General features: G+C 38.6%; 2 protein-coding genes across 2 annotated transcripts in view; one reads left to right on the top strand and one right to left on the bottom strand.

The window, feature by feature from the left end:
- LOC124615322 (ribosome biogenesis protein BOP1 homolog) overlaps window positions 1-8,885 on the top strand; it is an 88,405-nt gene extending 79,520 nt beyond the window's left edge. Inside the window, exons 12-13 of the mRNA XM_047143122.1 lie at window positions 8,209-8,404; window positions 8,498-8,885. Of these exons, the coding sequence (XP_046999078.1) occupies window positions 8,209-8,404; window positions 8,498-8,651 (350 nt within the window). The 3' untranslated portion in view covers window positions 8,652-8,885. The remainder of the gene's footprint in view (window positions 1-8,208; window positions 8,405-8,497) is intronic.
- Window positions 8,682-26,676, bottom strand: part of LOC124615323 (phosphatidylinositol glycan anchor biosynthesis class U protein) — a 92,048-nt gene continuing 74,053 nt past the window's right edge. Inside the window, exon 7 of the mRNA XM_047143123.1 lies at window positions 8,682-9,338. Coding sequence (XP_046999079.1) covers window positions 9,228-9,338 — 111 coding nt within the window. The 3' untranslated portion in view covers window positions 8,682-9,227. The remainder of the gene's footprint in view (window positions 9,339-26,676) is intronic.

Below are 26,676 nucleotides of genomic sequence, written 5' to 3'. Positions count from 1 at the left end.
ATTTTAAGTGCTTATATTGATAGTAGTAGGGATGTAGATTTTTAACTTGAAACAGCTTTTCTATTATTGTAGCAATAGTGCCTTTTCCTAATATACTTGCACTGGAAAGATTTTCAGGAAATTAACACAGAGCTTTTATGATACAGTTTGTCTCCATTTCCTGAGATCATATAATCAAAAGGAAATGCAGTCAACAGAAACTGTCAGTTTGTGTAACATAAAATTAAAGTACATGCTCACATCCTTGAATGTATATAGTATAATTCCGCTCAAGGTATCTTGCTGCAATTAAACTAGCATATATCTCAATAACTGCTTCTCAACTTTTTCAAGTGAGAAGAATGTTGTGAAAATCTGATGTAGATCCCTCATAAAAGTCCTACAGAAACAGCACATTGTCCAACTGTAATTGTCGGCACAGAAGAGTTCCTCCAGTTGCAAATCCATGTTGTCAATGCTCTTCTATGAAACTGGGAAAAATCTGTCTCTGTTTCGCTGTCCTGGATATCTTTTGTCTGTATGAGGCTGCTATCTACTTGGTAAATAAAAAAACTGTAGTTGAGCTGTATGAGAAACAGCAGTCTTACAGCAACAAAAGGTATATGTGAAATTTGTGTGTGTGTGTGTAATGTGGAGCCTACCTTACATTTTGTGTCATACTGTTGACACAGCATCTTAATAGAACACTAAGCAGCATCACAACTCATTCAACCTACCAATGCATTTCTTAATTTGTTCTGGAAACACATTTTCACAGTGAAACTCTTGGGGGGAAAATATGTACATGTTCCCATGTGCTCTCTTGCCACTATAAAAAGAATTTTTTCATAGTATTTATAATTCTGAAGCGCACAAAGTATCTGGAGTCAGTATCACATACCATATAGGTTTTTATTTTGCTGGGATGTATTGTAAGGGGATCTTGAGGTGTCAGACTTTTAAACTGAAAGTTCCTATCATACTTTTCCTTGCATAAAAAGAACAACTCTCCACAATAAGCACTGTGCTGTATGTATCTTTCCTAACATGAAAGGTTACAGTGAGACTAATTCATGGGCTTACCTTCAAAGACAGCATGTTGTTTGTGGTGTCACCGCCAGACACCACACTTGCTAGGTGGTAGCATTTAAATCGGCCGCGGTCCACTAGTATACGTCAGACCCGCGTGTTGCCACTGTCAGTGATAGCAGACCGAGCGCCACCACACGGCAGGTCTAGAGAGACGTCCTGGCACTCGCCCCAGTTGTACAGCCGACTTTGCTAGCGATGCTACTCTGACAAATACGCTCTCATTTGCCGAGACGATAGTTAGCATAGCCTTCAGCTACGTCATTTGCTACGACCTAGCAAGGCGCCATTACCAATTATTATTGCTATTATACTTCTGTATCATCAAGGGCGATGTTCTACAATTATGAATTAAAGTTAAGTATTCCAGAAGCTATGTACTATTTTTGGCTACTATAATTCCTTGTCATTTTCCAGACATCACGCCAGCCTGCGTGAGCTTAAACGCGTGCTTTTCGGCTACCCGTCCTAGTGGATTGGCTGTCGGGTCAGTCCACTACATTGTTCGTGCTTCAGACACTCACTGTATTGTCACGTGCTTGTTTTCAAAGCACCAGGACACTTCCTGCACAGTAATATTCATTAATATCTCACTCAACTTGCAATGCCACTTCATGTCAGATGAGACACGGGTTTATACTTTAAAGAAGATCAGGTGATCGTGACACTGCGTGCATGCCACCGATCTATTCTTGGATGATAATTTGTGTATGTTAGATAGCGAACTCTTACCTTCACTGCTGCCACAGATGTCATTTTGGGAGATACTGTTAGACATTGCTTCCACCTACTGTTTCAGTTGAGCAAATAATGCCTCAGGTTATGTAGAATAGACTGAACATAATTATTTCTCATAATTTCCCTGTGAGGTATGGGAATGTTTATATGCTGGCCAAATAAAAAAACATTTTGGAAATTGGAATAACTGTGTGCCATTTCCCTGTCAGAAGAATGCAATATAGGAATGGGCTAAATTTTGCAAATACGCTGTTTCTACCTACATCATTTGAACTATTTAGCTTTTGCTGGTCTATTCTGCAGTGCCACCAGTTTATATAATTAAAGTACAGCAGGGTATGAAACATAATCATTGCTTTTTACATAGCCATACAAGATTTTTAATTGCCTACTTAAAAATTGAACATCAAAACAATTAAGTCTTCTATGTGTGCATTTTCATATTTTCCTAGTGTGTTTTATGATCCATCAAATTTGTCGAGCAGCTGTAGTAACTACATTTCTTTTTCCCCTTTGCCATTAACTTTCTTCCATCTCCAGAGTGATCCCAGTGACTGAAGGTACAGCATATGCATCTGTCCATTTAACTCTGATGGCTGTCTTACAGCAAATGTGTCACAAGTGCTTATGCCCCAAAAATATTTCTTTTCTGGACTGCAAAAAAGTTTATATTTGCTTCGTGTTACTGACTGAGAATGGAAACTGATCAAATACTCAAGATATGCTTAGATATTGATAAATCAATGGAAAGAATGCTGTAACAGTGTCTTCCGTGATTTATCAAGCCTGAATCCAATATCATTAAATTTGTACTCTCTTCTTTCATAACCAAGTAACAAAAGGATAAAGTTAATATCAGTATTCTGTTACTGCGCTAGAAAGGCTGGAGTCAGTGCAATGTGACACAGCCAGTTTACTGGGCTGTAAAAGCTTTCTTGAAAGAAATGCTACAGAGAATCTCTTAAGTGAAAAACTGTACAGAGGCTGTAGTTTCTGAAAAAAAAGTGAGATATTGTTCATGTGGTTTATTCTTTTCAACATAGTTGCATTTCTTTTTCTCACATAAATTTCTAGTAGTTTGAGATAGTCCTGGTCCCGTTCATCTCGAACTATCAAGCCTCTACTGTAATGGTGCTGATCACGTCATGTATATTAGGGTGAGGTCTAATAACAAGCAGTTTAGAATGTTTTTGTAAAATGTATTCATCCTGTTTCTTCAGGATAGATACATAAGTTTCTTGAAACCAAGTTAATTAACCAGTCCAAGGCAACTGAAAAGGGGGGATTGTCATTAGTTTCCTGTAGTGCACACCATTTACCTTGTCATCTTGCAGGTTTTCTCAGTGTGATTGATTATTGGTAAGCTCCAGGTGTTGTTTCCAGTTGAAGTACAATATTTTGACAACTACTCACTGCCTGAACTATTGTCAGTCTAGCACTGCTATTTTGTAGTGGGGCTTATCCAACTCACGTATATTGTGAAGCACTTCTCCCTGTAGAGCAATTTGATGCTGCAGTTTTCACTTGACTAGCAACAGTTCATGTCTGGTAGGCAGCATGCACATACAACAGCACTACACATTGCACCTGAAGGAGATGATAGGTTTGGTCTTCGAAATATTGTGCATAAAATGGAAACAATAACTTGGCTGACCATCCAGAAGCATACCATTAACCAAAATGCCTTTCTTGTTGTTAATCTTGAGGCTAGCCTAATTTTTCTTTCAAGGTTTTCAGCAGTTAACAGTGTTTTTTTCGCTGTTTTTAGTTTCTTGCAAATTCCTTGGACTATAATAGCAATAGCTCACCATGATATGGAATATTGCAGTAGTTTTTACAGATAAGATAATTTTCTCTGTGTAAACATGGCGATAATGCTGGCCATTCACAAAACTGCATTTTGTTACTGTTAATATACAGCAAAATGTTATAAATGCAATGCATCCACGTACATAGGATGGAAATTCAAGGAGCTGCTAAGTATCAACTATTTTCTTCTTCTTTAAATTTCGTTATCTGTTAGCATCTTTGATTCAAAAGGGAAATGGTAGATTGTTTATGGATGCACAGTTTGCTGCTTTCTGCACAACGGATACTAGATCCTATTTTCGTTGTAAGTAATGTATTTATGAATGCTACTATTGTGCCTGATTCCTTGCAACCAAATTCATAGAAGTGTAGATTACTGAGGTTATGTCATTAGTATGCAAAATGTGTAACCATTTGCCCCAGAAAATTAATCCATTTGACATCAGCGAATGGGAGTATAAAAAGGATTAATTTTTTAATACTTTTATCAGTGATGACACAGAGGAAATGTGAAAAGATTTAAGTTCACCTCTCTTCCCATGTGCTATAGAGTTGTTGTTGATATGCAACTGTTTTTTTCCTACATGATTGGCCATTTACTAAGAACAAATCAACAATCTTTTTGGATATTTTATTTGTTGAAGTATATCATAGGCAAAAAGCAATATTTCTGTTTTATGAGTAAGATACATGATTTATTATAGCAGTAACAGAAGTGGCCCTTGTGGAAAGTAATTTGTCCCCCTCAGAAGAAGATTCATTATGAGAACTGCAAGAGCTAACAAACATTACCCTTGCCCCACGTTAGCTATAAACTTTGTTTCTCTAAAAGAATGTTATGATTTGCAGTCAATTCCTTACACACCACAAAAAATCCTTTGAATTCGTAGATGGCTTGTTCAGTAGAGCGGGCACTCTACAGATTCATCCATACTCTGAACTCCTGTGATGCGCATGGCAGTGTGTACTCCCCAAAGCACCAGTTATTATAGCGTCCTCCCATTCCAGTCACGTACGAGCATAGAAAGTATGACTGTTTAAACATCTCTGTAGACACTGTAATTAATCTTATGTTGTCCTCATAATCCACACAGGAGTGCTACACAAAGGGTTGTAGTATTGTAAGTAGGCCAGGATAATTTGTACCTGGTTCAAGTATCTGCTAGTCCAGTTTCTTCAACATCTCCACAATGCTCTCCCATGGGTTGAACATGTGACCACTCTTTCTGCACTTCCCTGTGTACTGTCGATATCCCCTGTTAGTCCTATTTGGAACAGATCTGACACATCTGAGCAATACTGTAGGAAGGGTTGCACAAGTGATTTGCAGGCAATCTCTTTTGTTAACTGACTGCATTGCCCTAGTGTTCTCCCAGTGAATCTAAGTCTGCCACCTGCTTTACCCACCACTGAGACTGTGTGATTGTTTCATTTCATATTCCTACAAAGTGTAATGCCAAGGAGGAGTTGTGTTGGTTTCTACATCTGAAAGATGTGTGTTCAAATTTCACACACTGTTTGCCTTAAATACATGCTGAAATGAGAATGTGTGGTTGCAAAAAGACCAGACTTCATATGGTCACTTCCAATAGCCCCAAAGCACCGCCATTTGCAACTTCAGTGGTTTTAAGTGAGAGCTCATGGGAGTGTAAGTTAAAGGTCTGTTGTATTTTCTGATGAAAGCTGGTTCTGTGTCACCGACAGCCGTTTGTTAGTTAGGAGGGCAGTTGAGGGCCTGCAGCCAATCTGTCTGCTGCATGCAACACACACACTGGACCTATACCTAGAATTACGGTCAGGGGTCCAATTTTGTAGGACAGCAGGAGCATTCTCCTGGTTATCTCATGCAGCCTGACTACAAATTTGTATGTTAGTCTTGTAGTTCTGTCATTCATGAACAGAGGGGGTTTTTCCCGAAAGGATAACACTCACCCACATACCACTATTGTAACCCCAACATGCTCTACAGAATGTTGACATGTTGCCTTGGCGTGCTTAATCAATAGACTCTGCCTGAGCACATGTGGGACACCATCTAATGACAACTCCAGCATACCAAGCAGCTGCAAAAGGCTTAGAACACCATCGCACAAATGTACAACACGATGCCTGTACGTTTTCATGATAGCATTCAACTTTTGGTGGCTATATCAGTAATTAACATACCAGCATTTCAAATTTGCAATGGATTGTCTCCTGCGTACATTTAACCTGTGATCTTGCAATGTTAATTGCTTAAATATGTTGCGTAGACAAAAGTATTCCTAAAACTTCATTGTTGTTGTGGTCTTCAGTCCAAAGACTGGTTCTTCATGCCACTATACTGAGCATGTCTTTTCACCTCCAAATAACTGCTGCAACCTACATCATTCTCCATCTGTGATTTTTACACCCCACCACCACGTACACACACACTTCTGTCCATTACTAAATTGGTGATCCCTTGATGTCTCAGAATGTATCCTACCAACTGATTCCTCGTCCTGGATGAGTTGTGCCACTAATTTCTTGTCTCCCAAATTCTTTTCACTACCTCCTCATTAGTTGCATGATCAACCCATCTAATAGTCCACATTCTTCTGTAGGTCTACATTTTGAAAGCTTCTATTCTCTTTTTGTCTAAACTGTTCATTGTGCATCTTTCACTTCCACACATGGCAATACTCCATACAATACTTTCAGAAAAAGACTTACTAACACTTAAATATATATTCAATGTTGACAAATTTCTCTTCTTCAGATTCTTGCCAGTGCCAGTCTACTTTGGCCATCATCATTTATGTTGCTGCCCAAATAGCAAAACTCACCTACTACTTTAAGTGTCTCATCACCTGCTAATCCCCTCAACATCACGTCATTCATTTTGACTGTATTCCATTATTTTTGTTGATATTGATCTTGTAACATTTTTTGAAGACCCTGTTCATTCCATTTAACTGCTCTTGCAAGTCCTTTGCATTCAGACAGAACTAAATCACCATAAAACCTCAGAGTTTGTATTTGTTGTTCCTAAACTTTAATTCCCATTCCAAAGTTCTCCTCAGTTTCATTCAAAGCTTGCTCAATGTACAGACTGAATATCAGTTATAGGATACAACACTGTCTCACTCCATTCTCAACCACTGCTTTCCTTTCATGCTCTTTGATCCTTATTAGTGTCTCATTTTTGTGCAACTTTTACCTTTGGTCCTTGTATTTTATCACTACCACATTCCAAATATTGTAATCCGGTCCATACTGTGAAAAGCTTTCTCTGAATCTACAAATTCTATAAACGTAGGGTAAGTATTCCCTCATGTGTTCCTACATTTCTCTGGATCCCAAACTAACCTTCACCAAGGCTCGCCTGTATCAGTTTTTTTGTTTTTCTGTAAACAATGTCAGAATGAAACAACAAGTTTACTTTTGCCATTATTTGTTTCCAAGGTTTAAAACTTCATTGAGTGTATTTAAGTCGATTATTATGGTATGTTTATGTTGTGGCATTGAGGGTGAAAGTCACAGAAGGAGAACAAAGGTCTGATTATGCTACCAGAGCTGTGGGTTGTTAATATCACATTTCTGTTCATCTTTGCAACCGGAGATCTCAATAATGCTTTGAGTCTTGCTCCATAATTGTTTCACTTTTCTGTTTGTTCTTTGCATTAATTTAGATTCTAAATGCCATTTTGTTCCTTCAATATTTACATATTTTACTTTCACATTTATATTTTCATTCATTCTTCCAGTCACAGACATCCACAAAACTAAAATCCCTGTACTGAAATGGTAATTTGTTTTTCACTACTGGACGGTGGTACATGTTACTCCAAAGTCTTTAACACCACACAAACATTCCACACGATGGAGGTTAAATCCTTTGAAACCCAGTGTGGAAATGAATAAATAATGACTGGTGACAGTAAACTTTTTTTTTTACCCATCCTGCATGAATGCAGTATGAACTATTTTGCCTTTATAATGGAAAATTTAACTGTAGGTTCAGTGTTCAAACTTAGCTTCATCACTTTGGCTGAAAGCGTATCTTGTTGTGCTATACATAGTGTTTGGTACTGCTTATATATAACCTTTGATCATGACCATTCAGTATACTAGAAAATTTTTATAACTAATTGAAAAGATAAGTTTCATTGCACTAGACATATTTTACTACACCCATACAGCATCGGTAACATAACATATTTGAAAATATAATGTTACTCATCATGAAGCTGGGTCACACTGTGTGGGTTGGTGTGGTGTGAAGTGTTTTCGTAACAACCATCTGAAGATGGGTTTGTAAGAAATACGAACCTGGTCAAGGTTTAGTTCAAATCCATGCAAGATAGAAGTAAACTCATTGTTTCATTCAATATCAATAAAAGTCATCGTAAAGCCTAATCAAAATTGTTCACATTTAATAGATTTGTGTCAGTATTTTGGAAGCGTGATGTATTGAACTAACTGACTTGTAATATTCACAATGTCAGTGCTTCCACTTCTGTCTCACATAGTTAGTTGTGCATAATAACAAACTATTTCAGATTGATGCTTAATCACTTTTATGTCACTATATGTGAATTATTATTTACCTTTCCACAAATTTTATTTCAGGTGGCGACAATGTATTAGTTGGAACTTACGATCGTAAGATGCTCTGGTTTGACTTGGACTTGTCAACTAAGCCTTATCAAACATTGAGGCTTCATGGTACTGCAGTACGGGGTGTCGCATATCATAGGCGTTACCCACTCTTTGCATCTGGCTCTGATGATTGCAGCATAATTATATCACATGGCATGGTTTACAAGTAAGATTAATTTTTCTAGTTTGAAAATGTGAAAGTATCTTTTGCTTTAAGCAAAGCTAATCACATTAACTGAATCTTTAAAATATTTTCTAGTGATTTACTTCAAAACCCATTGATAGTGCCACTGAAGAGGCTAAGCCATCATCAGTCTACAAATGACTTTGGTGTCTTTGATGTTGTATTTCACCCATCACAACCATGGATTTTTTCAAGTGGAGCAGATGCTACAATACGCCTGTACACGTGAAGTTGGAAGACTGCTGTTTCAAGAAGGTTCTGTGATGAACTACATCTTTTTTTATTGCAGAAATTGTTCTAAACTGATACCATTAAATCAGTCTTTAATGGTTTTGAACAAATTGATTACTTCCTCAACTTTGCATACATTATAACTGTGGATCACAGGCCAAAGATGTATCATCTTTGACCATCATATGACTACCTAAGATTGTAAACAGTAAATAAATGTAACCATCTGTAAGCCATGTAAATTCATTTAATTTAACTATGACTTTATATAAAAGAAAATTCTATTTTTTCCTGAGCAGTGATGACAGTTAAGTAATGGAAGTCAGGCCATTACATGAAATTATTAGTTTACGACTATAAATAAAGAACTGAACTCACCAAACTCTTTACTCAAATGCCATGCTGAAAGGACAAAATATGAAACCATGCACACTTCTGCACTGAAAATGTTCACCTAGGAAGAGCAGAAGACCCAATACTGACACTTGTTAATGGTGAGTACAGTCTTGTCTGTCTTTTACCGCACATACTTATCACAGAACAGCACTAATGTGTCTAGTTACCAAAACACTATCTACTGTAGGACAATTTTTGAAGGTTTTCCATCAGGATCTCTTGGTAATCCATTATTCAAGTAGAATTCTCTCTTGATATAAGCAAACAAAATATCTGTTATGAGGAATATCTGAAAAGAAATTGATATTTAGAAAAAAATTTATTGCTAAGATTCTAAAACAGTTTACCAATAAGATGTGACATAAATATCCTACTCAGTGTGTGGATGAAAAAAGTACAATAATTATTAATTGCATAATGATGGAACCACAGAGGATACTTAAGGGAATGGTCTATCACATGGTGGGCACCAACAATGTTGCATCTGGCTAGAACAATGGAAGTATATTTAATTTCAGATGAATCCATTGTCTGCAGAAGGAGAGCCATAAACAAACATATTTTTAAGGTATTCTTGGGAAGTGTCATCTCAGAATAAAATTTGTGGTTTAATATTCTGATAGTGGCAACGCCATTAGAGACAGAGCCCAGACCTTACTTAGACATGGACTTGGAACAAAATATCATATGGCATCTACTCATAGCAAGTTAGGTGCCACAACCTAAATTGGGATAGCCAGACAGTGACTTTAACTACTGAATGAATACAGGTTCCTAACTGTCATGCCACTTCATTCAGATAGACTTTGAAGAGAAATTAATGCTTGATAATTTCATGTGTTCAAATCTGAGATACAATTCTTCTATACAGGCTGGCAGATTTTATTGCTTTCTAGTTCTATTGTTATATGGAGTGTTGCCATTTGCCTTATTTTGAACCACATGAAAAAGCAAGAACTGTACATGCACACTCTCCCATTGTATGCCATATGTATTATACATTCAATCACACGTTATTTAATGAGGCTTGGTAAAATGTGCTACTTTTTGCTAGTGAAACAGGTACGTATCGCACACAACAGCAGCAGCGTGTTTAAGTCCTGTATTGATTTCTCTCAGTGTGCAGTTGTTTTACAGTATGGTAGCTCACAAATACAAGTTATTTACTGGTAACTATATGTAACATTACCATGCTTTAAAGCAGTTTTTATATCATCAAAAAGCACAACACCAACATAAGTTATTGTGCTAAAACTGGAGGACAGTGAGAATCTGCCAGTGCATGGTTCACTATTCATTTAAACTATTGAAAAATCCTTAAGTAAAACCATGTTTCCCTTTTTAAACAAACTACATTCACATACGAATGAATATCTGCATAGTTCTGGGTTTGATAGGATTCTCATTTTGCAACTAAACTACAAGCAGGGATTTATTACTATTGAACTAATAGTGTCTGGCTGTATACTGCATCCCTTCAATGGCCACTGAAGTAGTATCAGCTAAAAACTCTTTTTCTTGCCTGCGATCTCACAAGTCAAATAATTGAAAAACTGAGAAAAATGGGAAATGAATCTAAAAGTTAATAATAATCTAGTATATGAATGAGAAGAGGAAAATGCAACACCTTTTTTATAGAGGAACTTAACATAATGTCATTTATTCATTTTGCTGTAAGTGAATTTCTTGCTGTTACGCACATCGGTCATTTTATTTCACTAGAACTCCAATGCTAATAAACTAAATAAAAAGTAGGTTTGATGACACAGAGTTCTGTAATGATCAAAGCTTTTAAAGTACATTAGAATACCACTTCGTATACAGGAGGAACTGCTTTGGTTTCAAAAAGCCAGGAAGGGAATAACAGGTGTTTAACAACGAAACTAGCTAGTATTATACATACATACTCTACTTTGAAAGTTTTTACAGCTTCTCTGATTAAATTTAATTTCATAACTTCTACCTTTGATAAATGCAGTAAAAAATAAAACCTTGTAAAACAGGAGGCAGGCAATTTTTAAGCTGTACATAATTTGTATAATACCAAAAGAAGAGTGTGTTTGAAGATATTGGTCTTCATTTTATTAAATATTACTAATTGTTCTGAGTCCCTGAGAACCTATTTTTCTGACCTATATTGCCCAAATAAAGAAAAAAAAAAAAATAAAACAAAGTCAGAACACAAGATTTCAATGTGGAAACAATTTGGCTATCAGGATGACACTAAAGTTTTCATACACAGTATCATTCTGCTCAATGAAGTCATGTTAATGAAACACACAATGTGAGACTACATCAATGGAGCCCATTTTCTGGAGAAAATTGTAGTGACTAATGTGGGTTCCATTGCTGAAGAAATTACATGCTATGCCTAATCTGATAAAACTGTCAACGAGACGAAATGGCCACAACTATCTGCTATTGTCCAACAGACAATCTCAATTTCATCTGGGAGTAAAGCCACAGGCATTAAATTAAATTTATAGCTACAGGTCATTAATGAAAACATCAATTTCACACAGTTTCAACAGTGGCGCATTCCAAAGGTTATGATAAATCACAACAGTTGAATCACTTATGTGTCAGAGGTAACTGGCACATAAAAACCAATTCCTTTTAAATCCCCAAGACATCTACCATGGCAAGTGAATATAACAACCTATTTTACTGATAAATTGAGTGCAGAACAGTTATTTAGTGTTATGTAAATGTAAACTTTTCATGTTGCAGACCACATCACATTGTCAAACGAATCAATGTTTCAGTCAGGCTTTCAAGTGGCTAAATATTTGCTTTGTCATTTCACAATACAACACTGACTACAAAACAGAAGAATTTTATGGAAACTGTACTCGGAACTGTCCATGACCACATCTGTTCTTTGGAAAATTTTATTTGTTTAATAATGTGTGTTCGAGTGTTCTGCCATGTTGTTTCTTCCATTTTATGCACAATATTTTGATGGCCGGCCCATTAGTCTTCTTCAGGAGGTACGAATTTTGCTGCTGTGTGTACTCATTGCCTGGGCTCCAACCAGACTGAACTATTGTTGTCACACCACTATCTATAGCAGAGTTCAATTGCTGACACCCACTATGCCTTTTGATGCTCTTGTTTTTCAGAGCTCACACTGATAGTGTGGGAAACACAAATTCTCTCAGTGTTTTCCAACTCCGGTGGAAACATCATGCATAAAGTTGAAAAGGTAACTCTACAGAACACCCAGAAGCACACAATCAATTGCACCATGGAAACCTGAGAGATATATCAGCTTACTTGTTGGTCTCATTGACTGCTCTCCATCTTTTTCCCTCATACTTTCTACAAATTTCAAATGATTTATCATCTCATTCACAACAGCGGAAACTAGTTGACACAGATTGTTGATTTGTAGTTATACACTCAATGCTCCAGAAGGGTTACAAGAAAAAACATTTGTTGTTTCACTTTTCTTATCAAAAGTCCTGTTCAGACTTTCACAAACTGCTCCCAAGTTTATACAATACTGTAAATGATAACAGCAGTGTATTGACGTAAATAATGAAAACTGAATGGAGAGAGGGAAAGCATAAGTTCACAAGAGTGAGCAATGGTTGATTCCAACAGAATAACAGATTAAAGGGCCATTTCAAACCTGTGAATCACAGTATATTTCTAATCTAAATGCAGAGTTGCTGTAAGTCTGGTGACAACATTAATGAGTGTTCAGGAATTTAAATATGTATTTCAGGCACACACTTCAAATCTTGTCCTCTTGGTCTGCTAAGTCTTTTTGTAGGTACTAATGCCAAGTACAAGTGAAAAGCAATTACCAAAAATTGACATTTGTGATTAAACCAAAGTATTATTTAAGAAAATAGCACATTTGTTCAGCTGAATAAGAAACTTAACTATATGTATACAATTTATCATTTAATGATATGGATATAATAGAGGGAAGCAACCGTTGCTTGCAAAAGCTTGAATTTTGTGTGTATGTTTGTGTGTCTATCGACCTGCCAGCGCTTTCGTTTGGTAAGTCACATCATCTTTGTTTTTAGATACAATTTATCATTTATTTAAACATACGTAATTACATTTTGATTACACATAAAAAAGCATTACATTCATTAGGATAATTGACCTAATAAAGAAGGCAGAGATATGAACCTGAATCAGCAGCACTTTTCCAGTAACTTTAGTTTCAGAATACAAAACGTGTTATTTTTTCCTCAATATTTCTAAATCTGGTTGCATGAATATTTTATTAACTCTTGTGGAGCATTTTATGATATGATTGCACCAGAAGAATGGAGCTTATCTTCCAATTACTTAGCCTTCTTACTTTGATTACCAGTTTCTGAAATTTTCTTAACCAAAATCAGTTTATTTTGACTTGAAGTCAAGAATGAAGAAACAATTTTTGACACATGAATTCTCCTCCCACTACTAAAAACAGGGATGTCTGAAGCAGATGGGCCAACATACAAATTAAAACTGGAGCTGAATAATCACCTTTTTGATTTTGTTAATGGTACTTTCTACAAACCTGATAGCTAGATATTCCAACAAATTTTAATTACTGACTGTCAGACCTGCTTAATTATCATTTTGATGGCCAGTAACAGACATTTAATTTATGCTATGGATACTATTGATATAAAAACTGTCAATTAACTATGCCAAAATAATCTACTTTGACAAGTTTTTTTATTTTTTAAGAATCTTTTTACTACCTAACTGCATGCCTCACAATAATTTACAAAGGGACATACGAGGGTCACTCCAAAAGAAATGCACATTTTTTTTAATCCATCTTTTATTCTACATGTTTGAAAGTTTTACAGTATGTAGATACATCCTTTAAGAACAATATTTTCATTTCTCCACATAATTCCCACCCCTGTCAACTGCCTTAGGCCATCTTGGAACCATCACCTGTATACCCGCACCGTAAAAGTCTGGACCAACCTGTTGGAGCCACTGTTTGGCAGCATGCACAAGGGAGTCATTATCTTCAAACCTTGTTCCACAAAGAGAGTCTTTCAGTTTCCCAAAGAGATGATAGTCACATGGAGCCAGGTCAGGAATGTAAGGCAGGTGTTTCAGTGTTGTCCACCAGAGTTTTGTGATCGCTTCCATGGTTTTTTGACTGATATGTGGCCGTGCATTGTCGTGCAACAGCAAAACATCCTTGCCGATGTGGTCGAACACGACTCAGTTGAGCTTAAAGTTTCTACAGTGTCGTCACATATGCATCAGAATTTATGGTGGTTCCACTTGGCATTATGCCCACAAGCAAGAGTCCTTCAGAATCGAAAAACACCGTAGCCATAACTTTTCCAGCAGAAGGTGTGGTTTTGAATTTTTTTTCCTTGGGTGAATTTGCATGATGCCACTCCATTGATTGCCTATTCATCTCTTTCTTCCAAGAAATTCATCTCCACCATTCTCGTACTGTTCCAAAAGTTCACTGCATACCATTTTTCTTGTTTCTTTGTGAGCCCCTGTCAACAACCTGGCAATCCACCTGGCACAAACCTTTTTTAACACCAACACTTTCAGTATTCTACAAACACTTCCTTCCCCTATCTCAACGTAGCGTGACAATATGTTCAAAGTAATGCGTCTGTCAGCAGTCACCAATTCGAAACTTCCTGGCAGAGTGAAAATCTCATTCTGGAAACATCCCCCAGGCTGTGGCTAAGCCATGTCTCCGCTACATCCTTTCTTTCAGGAGTGCTAGTTCTGCAAGGTTCACAGGAGAGCTTCTGTAAAGTTTGGAAGGTAGGAGACGAGATACTGGCAGAAGCAAAGTTGTGAGTACCGGGTGTGAGTCGTGCTTCGGTAGCTCAGATGGTAGAGCACTTGCCCGCGAAAGGCAAAGGTCCCGAGTTCGAGTCTCGGTCGGGCACACAGTTTTAATCTGCCAGGAAGTTTCATATCAGCGCACACTCCGCTGCAGAGTGAAAATCTCATTCCAGCGCACACTCCGCTGCAGAGTGAAAATCTCATTCCAGTCACCAATTCGTTAACTCTCTGCACATTGTCTGGAGTGCGTGCAGTACGAGGCCTGCCGCTGCCAGGACAATCCTCAATATTGTCGTGCCTGCTTTCATCATGTAACCTGCTTGCCCACCAACGTAACTGTACTGTGATTAGCAGCAGCATCTCCATACACCTTTTTCAACCTCTTGTGGATGTTTCCCACTGTCTTGTTTTCACAGCACAGGAATTATGTGACAGCACGTTACTTCTGACGAACGTAAAGTGTAGCAGCCACTTTGAAGACATGCTGTGACGGGGCCACTCATGGGAACAGGTTGAACTAAGTTTAGAAACAAGCGGGAAGTATGTATCTACACACTGTAAAACTTTTACACATGCAGAATTGAAACTGTATTTTTACAAAAATAGTGTGCATTTCTTTTGGAGTGATCCTCGTAGAATAATGTTATGAAACTAATCTAGCTAAATATCAACTGCCACAATGAATCCAGACTATAATGATTATGATTACTGAGACTTCCACAATAACAGGTGAGAAGCAAGTAAAACTTGTGCTCTGAGGGTTCCATTATACTTGTTGTTGATGATGATGATGATGATGATGATGATGATAATGATAAAAATAGTTTAATATGGCTCAATGGCCAGATGCAAGTCTTCCTACTACCCTTGTTATCCAATTTATAGTTTAATGTGGAATCCAAACCACAAGTTGTTTCTGGCAACTCCTCACACTGTTGATGGGTTAAGGCTAGGTTAAAAACAAGACTGAATACTCCATTAACCAAGTGAGATTCAACCGTGCAATCTTTCGGTCTCCAAGCACATGCTTTATCGCTAGACTACCATGTGTGACATGTATGTAGATACTTCATCTATAGGATTTGATGAATCAAGTTTGCTTATATCAAAATGAGACATAAATGGTTGTATATTTTCATTACACTGACTAAAAGCTTTAATTTTTCACACCACCAAGGGACCACAAACCTTAGTGTGTGGCAAAAGTTTCAACTTGATACCGCTAGTCATTACTGAGAAAAATGGGTCTTAACAGACAGATGGACAGACAACAAAGTGATCTTTTAAGGGTTCTGTTTTTACCAACTGTGGTACAGAATCCTAAAAAGGCAATTAACATGAGCTCCAACAATAATAGAACACCATACATTCCAGTTTGATGAAGCACCCACTTGAGCCAAATTTTCATCAAACTTAATGGCAATACTCTGTCACAATAAAATTAAATAAAATAAAATATGTCATTAGTTCATATAGGGTACTAATGTGCTTCAAGACCCTTTACGTTTCTGCAACTATGGGCCCAAACTTATTGCCTAAGCATTAACATAGGCTTGCATGCTGTCATGACCTTTGAGTGCAAATCAGTCTGCCTTGATGCAAACAGAAGTTGATATTTCTGTCCATATTCTGGACTAAAACACTTTCTTTGATTTGTACTGGGTTAAAACTTCAACTTGTAATGGAGAAAACAGAGGACAGAAATCACAAAGCTGAACTTCTAATCCTAACTTTAAGAGAGTAGATACAAGACTATCTTTCAACACAAGTAGACCTGAATTTATAACAAACATAATTCTGCCATCCTTTCACAATCACCTCACTGTGACAGTCTCAGCTGTGCCAGAGCTACATGATGAATAGGTATCCAAGTTTTGAAGTGAAATCTGGTTTGTTATGCACTATCCACACACACAATTCATTTAATTCTAAAATCATCACACAGGCAGACAGACTACAGGAGGTTGGCATGGTACTGATAAGTAATCATAAACGGTTAGCCTGTGCAGATGAGATTGTATTGTTTAGACACAATAAAAATGGTCTGAGAAACAGCATGAGAGAAAAATGTGCTTACACAGAGTATTTGTAGAAAAGATATTGATTTCTCTTATTTTCTGGCACGACTATACATCCCAGGGTGCTTGCTCCAGGCAATTTCAGTGTGTGTGTGTGTGTGTGTGCGGGGGGGGGGGGGGGGGAGGAATTCACTTTCAAAACACAACTAGTGTCATTTGTCTATGAGTTTTCATGCAATGTGTATCACCACCTTACTGTAACCCTGTCTGTAGGCTCAGTCAAAGCTCAAAAATGCAACATTCTGTCAAAATCTGTATAAAACTCACGAAGTAGGCTATGGGGATGCTGGCTACGATCCAGCAAGAAAGCTTATCGTAAGCTGCCATTTTGAGATGGCCATAGTGCTTCAAAGATGGTTGAGGGAGTACAGCAGACCATGGTGGACCATGTTGGAATTGATAAAATGACTGTGCACATCATTTTTAACGAGGATTTCCAGATGAGAAACATACATGAAAAGTTTAAAAAAATCGCTTTTCGTCCTGAGCTTTGTATATATATATATATATATATATATATATATATATATATATATATAACGAAGTGCTGAATAACATACCAACTTCCTCTTGCCAAAAAAGCAGGCAAATTCAAAGCTATGCTTGTTGTCTTCTTTGGAGCAAAAGCTGTGGCCTACCATGAATTTTTATGATATTGAAAATGCTGAAAAGATTGAAGGGGAAAAGTCACGTGTGTGAGGTCAGGTATCGCTGCCAACTAGACACTGTATCATGATAATGCACCAAGCCACACCTGCTTTGTACTGCCTGGTGTGGAACGGCATCAAAACACTTTCTCAGACCACCTACAGTCCTGGTGTAACCCAGGTGGATTTCTTCCTGTTTTCTGAAATGAAGCAAGTCCTGAAAGGACACAAGAATGTAGCAGAGGTCAGAATGGCTCCAATGTGCTGCTTGAAAGGTGTTTCTAAAAGGGACTTCTAAGTGCACAAAACTTGTTGGCAGGACTGCAACATAGTCCCAGAATCCTATTCTGATTATGTATACTGATATCTTAATACTTTTTTTTCCGAATTTGGGCTCATTACTTTTTTTTTTTTTTTTTTTTTTTTTCAATCAATGCAAAATGATTGAGGTCAGAGCAGGACCAGGTCCCACTATTTGTTGGAAGATTGACACTTACATTAGCTAAAATTAAGAGTAAAAGACCATGGAGTACTAGGCATGTCCGAAAGAACACTGCATTGTAATTCTTCAGAATACAGGCTCTGAAATTTCGTATTTATCGGCAAATACCTGGGTTGTGACTTACAAAAAAGTGTTTCCCCTGTATGAGAACAACATTAATAGGATATATGAGCACGACACACGGATGACGACATACGGAAGTTTGGGTCTGGCTGTGAGTCATGTTTGGACAGCCAAAGTGGTTAAGGTGACCACTCACATAAAGCAAGAAATCCAGGTTCAAGTTCAGGTCTGACTCAAATTTTCATTCTCTCACTCCATTAAGCAGCTGGGGGTAATTCATATTCACAATTGTGAATACATTTCATGTCTTTCATAGTAACTGTAATCTCCACAATGCCTGTTCCTACGGACATGGCACTATACTTCTTCACAAAACAGACACTGCAATTTTTTGTAATTACATTGTGGTCTGAGCAAAATTCTACTAGATGGCTCCCCTGCTTACATTCTCTTCTATCTGTTATGTCTTTCCCTATTTTATTTTGCTTTCCTTTTCATCCAGTCCCCTATTACAATCAGATTTTTGTCTCCCCTAACAACCGGCATGATTCCTTTTATCTCATCTTTCAGTACCTTCATTGTTTGCAGAGCTGTAAGCATATATGAACTTGCACTAATGTGGTGGGTGTTGGCTTAGTGTTCATCATAGCCACAATACTGCATTCAACTATGCTGCTTGTAACATCTTGTCTGCATTCACATTTGCTTATTCATTAGTAGACCTACTCCTGCATTACCCTATTCAATTTTGTACTTATAATGCTGGTCTCACTCTACCAGCAGTCCTTCTCTTCCTGCTACCACATTTCACTAATTCCCAGTAGGTCTAACTTCAAATAATCCATTTCTCTTTTTAAATTCTCTGACTACTTGCCCATTTATGTGCATCTAACATTCTCACCTTCTGAACACCAATTTTGTTTTCTGGTCATATCATCATCCTGAGTAGTCCTCACCTGAAGATCAGAATGGGGGACTGTTTTATGCATGGAATATTTCATCCAAGAAGATATCATCATTATCATCATCATCACCATCATCATCATTGCCATATACAAGGCACATTCAGAAAGTGAGCTTCCTGAGGTTGTTTCCTTTAAAGTAGACTTATTTAGTTGAGAAAAATGTGTGTGCACAACAAATCTATGGTGGGACAGTCGAATGTCGGCCACACAGATCTTACCTGGAGCCAGTACCGTGGCAGCAGTGCCCCAACATGGCATCTCTTACTTGTTCTCCCACCACCTGTGAGGTTCGGTCAGTAATAAGGTTCTTCAATGCACAAAATATAGCATCCATTAAAATTCATCATCAGGTCTATGGGCAGAACATCATGAGCAAACAAGTGGTGCTTTGTTGATGTAAGCTTTTTTCCGAAGGCCATCAAAGTGTCCATGATGAAGAGCACAGTGGGCAACTGTCCCTGATCAATGATCACCTGGTTGAGCTATTGTGGCAGTACATCCTGGAGAATTATCACTTCACAATTAAGGAGCTCAGCAGCCATTTTCTGCAGATCAATCCTTGTTGCATGAAATTGTCACTAACCACCTGCTGTTCAAGAAATTGTGTCAGGTGGGTGTCGAAAAACTTGACACCTGAGCACACAATGAAACGCTTTGGAACAACACTGAATTTCTGCAGTGGTATCGTGATGATGGTGATGAGTTCCTCATCAGGATCGTCATGGGTTATGGGATGTCAATTTCCCACTTGTCCCAGAAACCAAGCAGCAGTCAATGCATTGGCATCACATTGGATCTCTGATCAAGAAAAAATTCAGACTGTGTGGATGCAGACAGCGATGTGCACAGTGTTCTGGGTCAAAAAGGGCATTCTGCTCCTTGACTTCCTGCCTAGAGGTGAAATGGTGAATGCCGACCATTACTGTGATTATTGTGAAACAACACCGAAACTGCAATGTGTCCTCCATGACAATGTTCATCCCCATATGATGTGCGACACAGTGTCTATTTTGCAGAATTTCAGCTGGCAGCAGACCGCCACACCCTCAGGGAAATATAACGGTTGTAGTATCACGTTGCTTTCAACTGTTCACAGTAAAGCCATGATGGTTAATGTTACTCTACCAGATCAATCATCTAGACTGCTGCCCATCTTTGGGACCCGTATGTCAGTTGGCCTCTCCATATGAACACATATGTTTTCATCAGCATTCAACCAGATGTTCCCTAGGAAACAGAAACATGAAAAGCCAGGAAAGGATTGGTGGGAGGGATTGGAGAAGCTACAAATCTCTGAAAGAAGTGTGATGGAAAGAATAGTAGTTACGGTAAAGTATGGGGGAGAATGAAGACAGCAGGCAAAAGGAGAGAAATTTGATGTAATGGGAGATCAGCAGATCACAAATATGAGAAACGGGAGTGCTGGCCATATGGCTAGAATCACTGAGAGCAGTATGTGCAGACCTGTAATGAAGGAACCATGACAAAAAATTCAACCACTTGGGAGACCCAAGAATATGACGACATGGAAAAACATTTTGACAAGTAAGCCATTTCAGACTGATGGAGTGAAGAGGCTCTACATTGACAGAAAGGGAATAACTTGTCAAAGAAAACTAGGTCTTCAGGACTTGAGTAATAGGACCTGAGTAATATGATGCTCACTACCCACATTGTTGTGTCCCTCTTGCAAGACAGCAGCCTGCAACACATTCATGTCCCACAGGTGACCATGCTTCAAACATCAACTGCTGCGAAAAGTACAAGTGTGTGCAAGACAAACATTGATCCATGCCCATCCCATATGTCGGTAAATGTTCCAGACATCACCAACAATAACAAACCAATTTGTTGTCCCACAAAACTCTGACAGCTACTAAGAGAGGTGCGTTCCACCATTTAATAATTATTTATTTTTTTCTTCGAAATCCACAAAGGGGAGACGTACTTTAGTATTCAAATAAAAAAACAATTCTATAACGTTTACCTCGGCAGTGTTCTTATTGCGCTTCTAAAGGCGAAAGGCATACGTAGTATTGCCACAAGGAATTTTCCAATGCTATGCCGTTCTATTTTTGCCCCATTCCAGTTTGGTGACGAATTTTCTGCCACAGTACACCCCCCCCCTCCAATACATATGTAGTACCTGTCTTCAATATGTTTCGTCTCCTTGCAGACTCACTCCATACCGCTTGTTCCTTGGCAGCTGACTGTCTTGCCAGCTGCTCCAGATCTGCCAACATCAAACTCGTGGTGGGTCAAAGACACCAGCCTCTGGGCACAGCTACAACAAACCTCTGATGCTACTTCCTCAGGGTCAACACCACGATGGCTCCTTGCCCTATGTCTCCCAATGGTAGCGCCATCATTTTTCCAGATGGTGGGAAGGAGGCCCGATCGTTGCAGATGGCTTCACCATCTCTTTCCTGGGAGAAGAGATGCTATGTCCCACCTACAAGACAGCAATCTGCAAACCTGTAACACACTTGTGTCCCATGGGTGGTCACGTTTCAGGCATCGTCTGCTGTGACGGGCACAAGTGCCACGCTAAATAATGATCTGCATTTGTCTCGCATGTTGGTAAATGTTCCAGACAACAACGACAACAATATGTTGATTTGTTGTACCCACAGTCTGCAGCTGCTGCAAGGGGCACTGAGTCAACTGCCAGCAGAGCACACTTCTATGAGCACAGTGCTGCAATCACGGGTACTATTTTCCTATGACATGTCACCTGCTCACCAGCAAATCACACCGTGACAGTATTTAGGCCAGTGCTCAATCACACATCGGCACTTCGATCTCAGCTATCAAACTATCTATTCCTTCAAGCTCTCTGGGCCACATATCGGCTGCAGAGTCTAAAGAATCATCATCGGACAATCACTATGCACTGTTTATCTTCGGCCAGTTAATCAGTATTTGTCTTTATTTCAAACTCCACAAAGGAGACTTGCGTCCTTTAATATTTGAACAAAACTGTTCTACGAGGGTAATCCCAAAAGTAAGGTCTCCTATTTTTTTTTTATAAGTACATAGATCTGTTTATTTCTACAATGGTTTACATCAGTTTACAGCTTGAACATTTAGCTATTTTTCGACATAATCACCATTTCTGGTGATGCATTTTTGTAGACGCTGTGGCAGTTTTTGTATGCCCATGTCATACCAGCTCACCGCCATACTGTTCAGAAAGTTATAAACCTCTTCTTTCACCTCATCGTCAGAGCTGAATCGCTTTCTGGCCAAACCTCAGGAACCAACATGCAGAGATCATACAGGGTGATCCTCTGATCTTCATGCATGCCACCTTCAACCTTGTCTCCTCAGAAATTGATGGTCTCCCGCTCCTTTGTTTGTTGTGAATTTCGGTTCGACCAGCTGCAAACTCTCTACACCACTTAAACATTTTTGACATCCATGCATGACTCATCATACACTTCTGTCAATTGGCGATGGTGCAGCGCCCTTTGTGTTCAAAAACCGAATAACTGCGCGCAATTCGCACTTGGTGGTAACATCCAAAGGGGGCTCCGCCCTCAATGGCTGCCAAGCCAAGACTGAGCGCTTCAGTGTGGCGTGCGCAAGTTTACACACAGTGTGTGAAGAACGCTTCATAACAGTGTGACCAACTGCCATACAAACAGAGTTCTGTACTTATAAAAAAATAGGAGACCTTACTTTTGGGATTACCCTTGTGCATTGTTTACCTCAGTAGTGTTCTCATTGTGGCTCCACCAGCACAAAAATACCACACACAGCTGTCATAATCATGCACTGGGCAATTGCAAGTGTTTTCAAATGTCATGCTGTACATTAAAAATATCTTAGAGAGAGGAGGCTGGGGGAGGGGGGGGGGGGGGGGAGGGAGAGGGAGCGCAGTCACGTGCTTCAGTTCCAAGATTATACTTGTACACACATGAGGTTCTATGCTAACTGAATTTCTGAGACGTGTTCTAATTGGCTTACGATGCACTGCTGGTATTACAAGATATTCTGAAACTGCATGGTATGTACACCAATGAATGTCTAATATGCTTAAAAATGGCTAAATATTTCAAAAATAATTCTTCATCATCAACAACAACACCAAAAAGCCATTATGATGATCGCTAACATGAATGCAAGTGTGTGCATCAGCCCCTTTTATATACACAATTTCTGAAAACACATCATTTATTAATTAAACAATGTCCTGAAGAGAGTATGTTGGGCAGAAGATTGGGCTCCACGATATGGTTTTATACAATGTTTGCTCACATATTCACTGTTACTCTAGGATGATTGTGCCTCACATAACTGTGTGAGGATTTTTGAAGTCTCACACAAGATTGCTGATGTTGAATGTAACCTCTCTTACAAATGAAGACTGCAACAAATAAAACAGCAAGGTCAAGGAAGGGGAAAATTTGGTGTGGAAACCACTGACAGAAGTCAACATGTACAGGAAGCCATCATCTGACAGGTAAAGTACCTTCTACAAATTGAATGCGTGGTTTCCATCTCATGCAAGATATCCCAAACGTTATGTGAGGTATCTGGCAAATGGATAATGGATTGTATGCTGCGCTTACAACTGCCTTCCAATGTCCATAAATATTTCGCTCGAAAATATCACTTCACATTCTGCGAAGTTCATATCAAGGCAGTATCAATGATTCTCTTACATCAAGGAAGTCAACATTGTCTCACAACATAAAATGTCCTGACATGGCCATCGCCACGCTGGAAACCATTCTCTGTGCAGGCACTTTGCTACTGTTGCTTCTTGCCACACCCTACATGGAATGCATAGCAGCATGCTCAGCTAACAACTCAACCCCAGAAAAAATTGAAGACACAATTTTTAATCTAAATCACAAACTGAACAGAGATGCAACCACCAGCAGGGTAATTGAAAGTAACGACTGTTACATGAAAGGCAATCATATCAAAAGTGAACTAAACTCCACCCGAAAAGGGGTTTATTAATTAGGTAGCAGCACAATGTGAAAGAACCACTACCAGAAATGAGCCTATCTGACAGAGTTGTGATATTAATAAAATAATATTGTTTTACTTGCTCTATAAATCATGAAGCACTGTAAATCAGTTTCTCTGGCATTCTGCATTAACATCTACTCTGTACAAACACTGTCAAAACATGTCCACATTGCATACATTATAGTATTTATTAGGAAATATCATTCTACTGCTTTCATATCGTTAAATGTCAATATTCTTCTTATAAACTGTTGAAACAGAATGTAAATACATTACTTTGATGCCCTTCTCCCTCCCCCTCCCCCTTTCTGCTGCTTCTGTAAATTTCTTGGTTGCTATACACGATCTAGATCTTTCTGTTCTGAGGCTATAGTTTACACCAATGTTTTTGTTAAATGGTAACAACTGAAACAGATATGACTTAATGACACTGTAAGGTAATACTACTGTTTGCACTACCATATTTGTTTACTTTTAAAATGTGTTGTTGACCATGGTCAGCTTTTATTACAGAGTGCTGTCAATTGACTTTCACTAAATTGTTCATGTAATCACATAACTTTCACTGGATACTACAAAAAAATTTTACTAAAGGCTGTGCAACATGCTTACGCAAACATAAAAAATTTTGTGTGTTAACTACAGTTGTAATTTCCAAATACCAAAAACATAAGTTTAAGCCACCAACCAGACACCTAAGCCATAACATTAAAATTTTACAGCTCAACATCAAAGGGCCCAGCCGATCTAAATCACAACATCTCTCTTGTATGCTACTCAAAAACAATGTAGATGTGGCAGTCATTCAAGAAACTCATAAAAATAATGAGCAACGACTGTATTCAAGTGGACATGTCAATTCTATGAAGTCCTGGGAGCTACACACCACCACAGCTACAGCTTAAGTTAAAGCTGAAGATGTTACTATAACAAATGTCTACAAGCCTCCAGCAGATAACTGGCCAGCTTATGTTCTTCCCGTTTCTTCGCATCCAAGTGTGTATATTGGCGACTTCAACAGCCATCACAGCAATTGGAAATACAGTGATACTGACAGAAATGGTGAGGACCTTGCAAATTGGGCTCAACATAACAACCTTAGCCTAGTTTTTGACTCGAAGGACAAGGGAACATTTAAATCTGCAGCCTGGAACAAGAATTCGAACCCTGACCTATGTTTTGTAACACAGGACTCCCAGTGACAACCTCTACATACAACCCTTGGAGGTTTCCCAAAAAGCCAACACCAGTCAGTAATTCTAGACACAGGAATTCAAATTCCTGTAATCAGATCAATGCCTAGACCAAGATGGAACTTTGGAAAAGCAGACTGGACTAAATTCTACAAAGAACTTGATAAAATGATCAGATGGATCCCCCCACTAAGTGAAAATTATGAAAGATTCGTCGGGACAGATCTAAGAACAGCAAAAAAGTACATGCCTAGAGGATTTCTGAGAGAATATAACCCAGACTGGAGTAATGACTGCAAAGAACTGTAGCAGTTCTATTTAACCACCAATGACAGCACAAATGCTGCAGAACTTGTAAAACACCTTGATAAAGCTTGTAAGGAGTGCTGGGAGCAAAACCAAAAATTCTAGATTTTAAGAGATCAAAAAGAGAGGCGTGGAACCTCTTGAGAAAACTGGGAGGAAGTCGACCACCCACCCGAAAAGATCCTGTAGTAACACCATACCAGATGCAAACAGAATAAGTTCTCTCTCCAAAGCACCCCCACATGAGCAAAGCTCCAGGATTTGATTGGATACACCCAGAGTTCCACATCAATTGTGGAAAAAGGACTCGTGCATGGCTTGCAAGTTTCTTCACTAATGTTATGCTATCAGGGAACATGCCAAAAGCCTTCAAAAAAACAAAAATCACAGCAATACTGGAGCCAGGTAAACCAGGAAACAAAACTACTAGCTATCACCCAATTGCCCTCCTGAGCAGCTCTTACAAGCTTTTGGAAAGAGTCACCCTAACCAAATTGGTCCAAAGATCCATGAAGTTATTCTCATCCAAAAGGCATAATTCAGGCCAAACAGAAGCTGAGCAGACCAAGTGCTCAGCTTAACTACACACATAGAAGCTGGATTCCAACGTTGCCTTAAAATGTCAGTGGCTTTTATTGATCTTACAGCTGCCTATTATACAGTATGGAGACAAGGACTCTTGTACAAACTCACCAATGTCATACACTGCCAAACCACAATCAGGCTCATAAACAACATGTTGTCTGAGAGATACTACCAAGTAGTCCTTGGCAACCAACTAAGCAGACAGAAGAACCTTGATAACTGTCTTTCGCAAGGCTCAGTTTTGGCACCAATCCTGTTCGACTTGCATACATCTGACCTCCCTGAAACAGAGTCAAGGAAGGTCATCTATGCAGATGATCTGGCCTTGGCCACCCAGCAGAGAACTCTTGAAGCTGGTGAGGAGATCCTATCTGTCAATCTAAGTACAATAGATGAATACTTCAAAAAGTGGAGACTGATACCAAATCGAACAAAGACTGAAGTCAGCTGCTTTCACCTTAACAACAGAATGGCCAATGCGAAGTTGAATGTCACCTTTAGTGGTCAGGTCCTTC

This window comes from Schistocerca americana, chromosome 5 (genome assembly GCF_021461395.2).
Source record: "Schistocerca americana isolate TAMUIC-IGC-003095 chromosome 5, iqSchAmer2.1, whole genome shotgun sequence".
In the NCBI taxonomy this organism is placed as follows: Eukaryota; Metazoa; Arthropoda; class Insecta; order Orthoptera; family Acrididae; genus Schistocerca; species Schistocerca americana.
The sequence above is the reverse complement of the archived record's forward strand: the minus strand, read 5'-3'. Positions and strand labels throughout refer to the sequence as shown.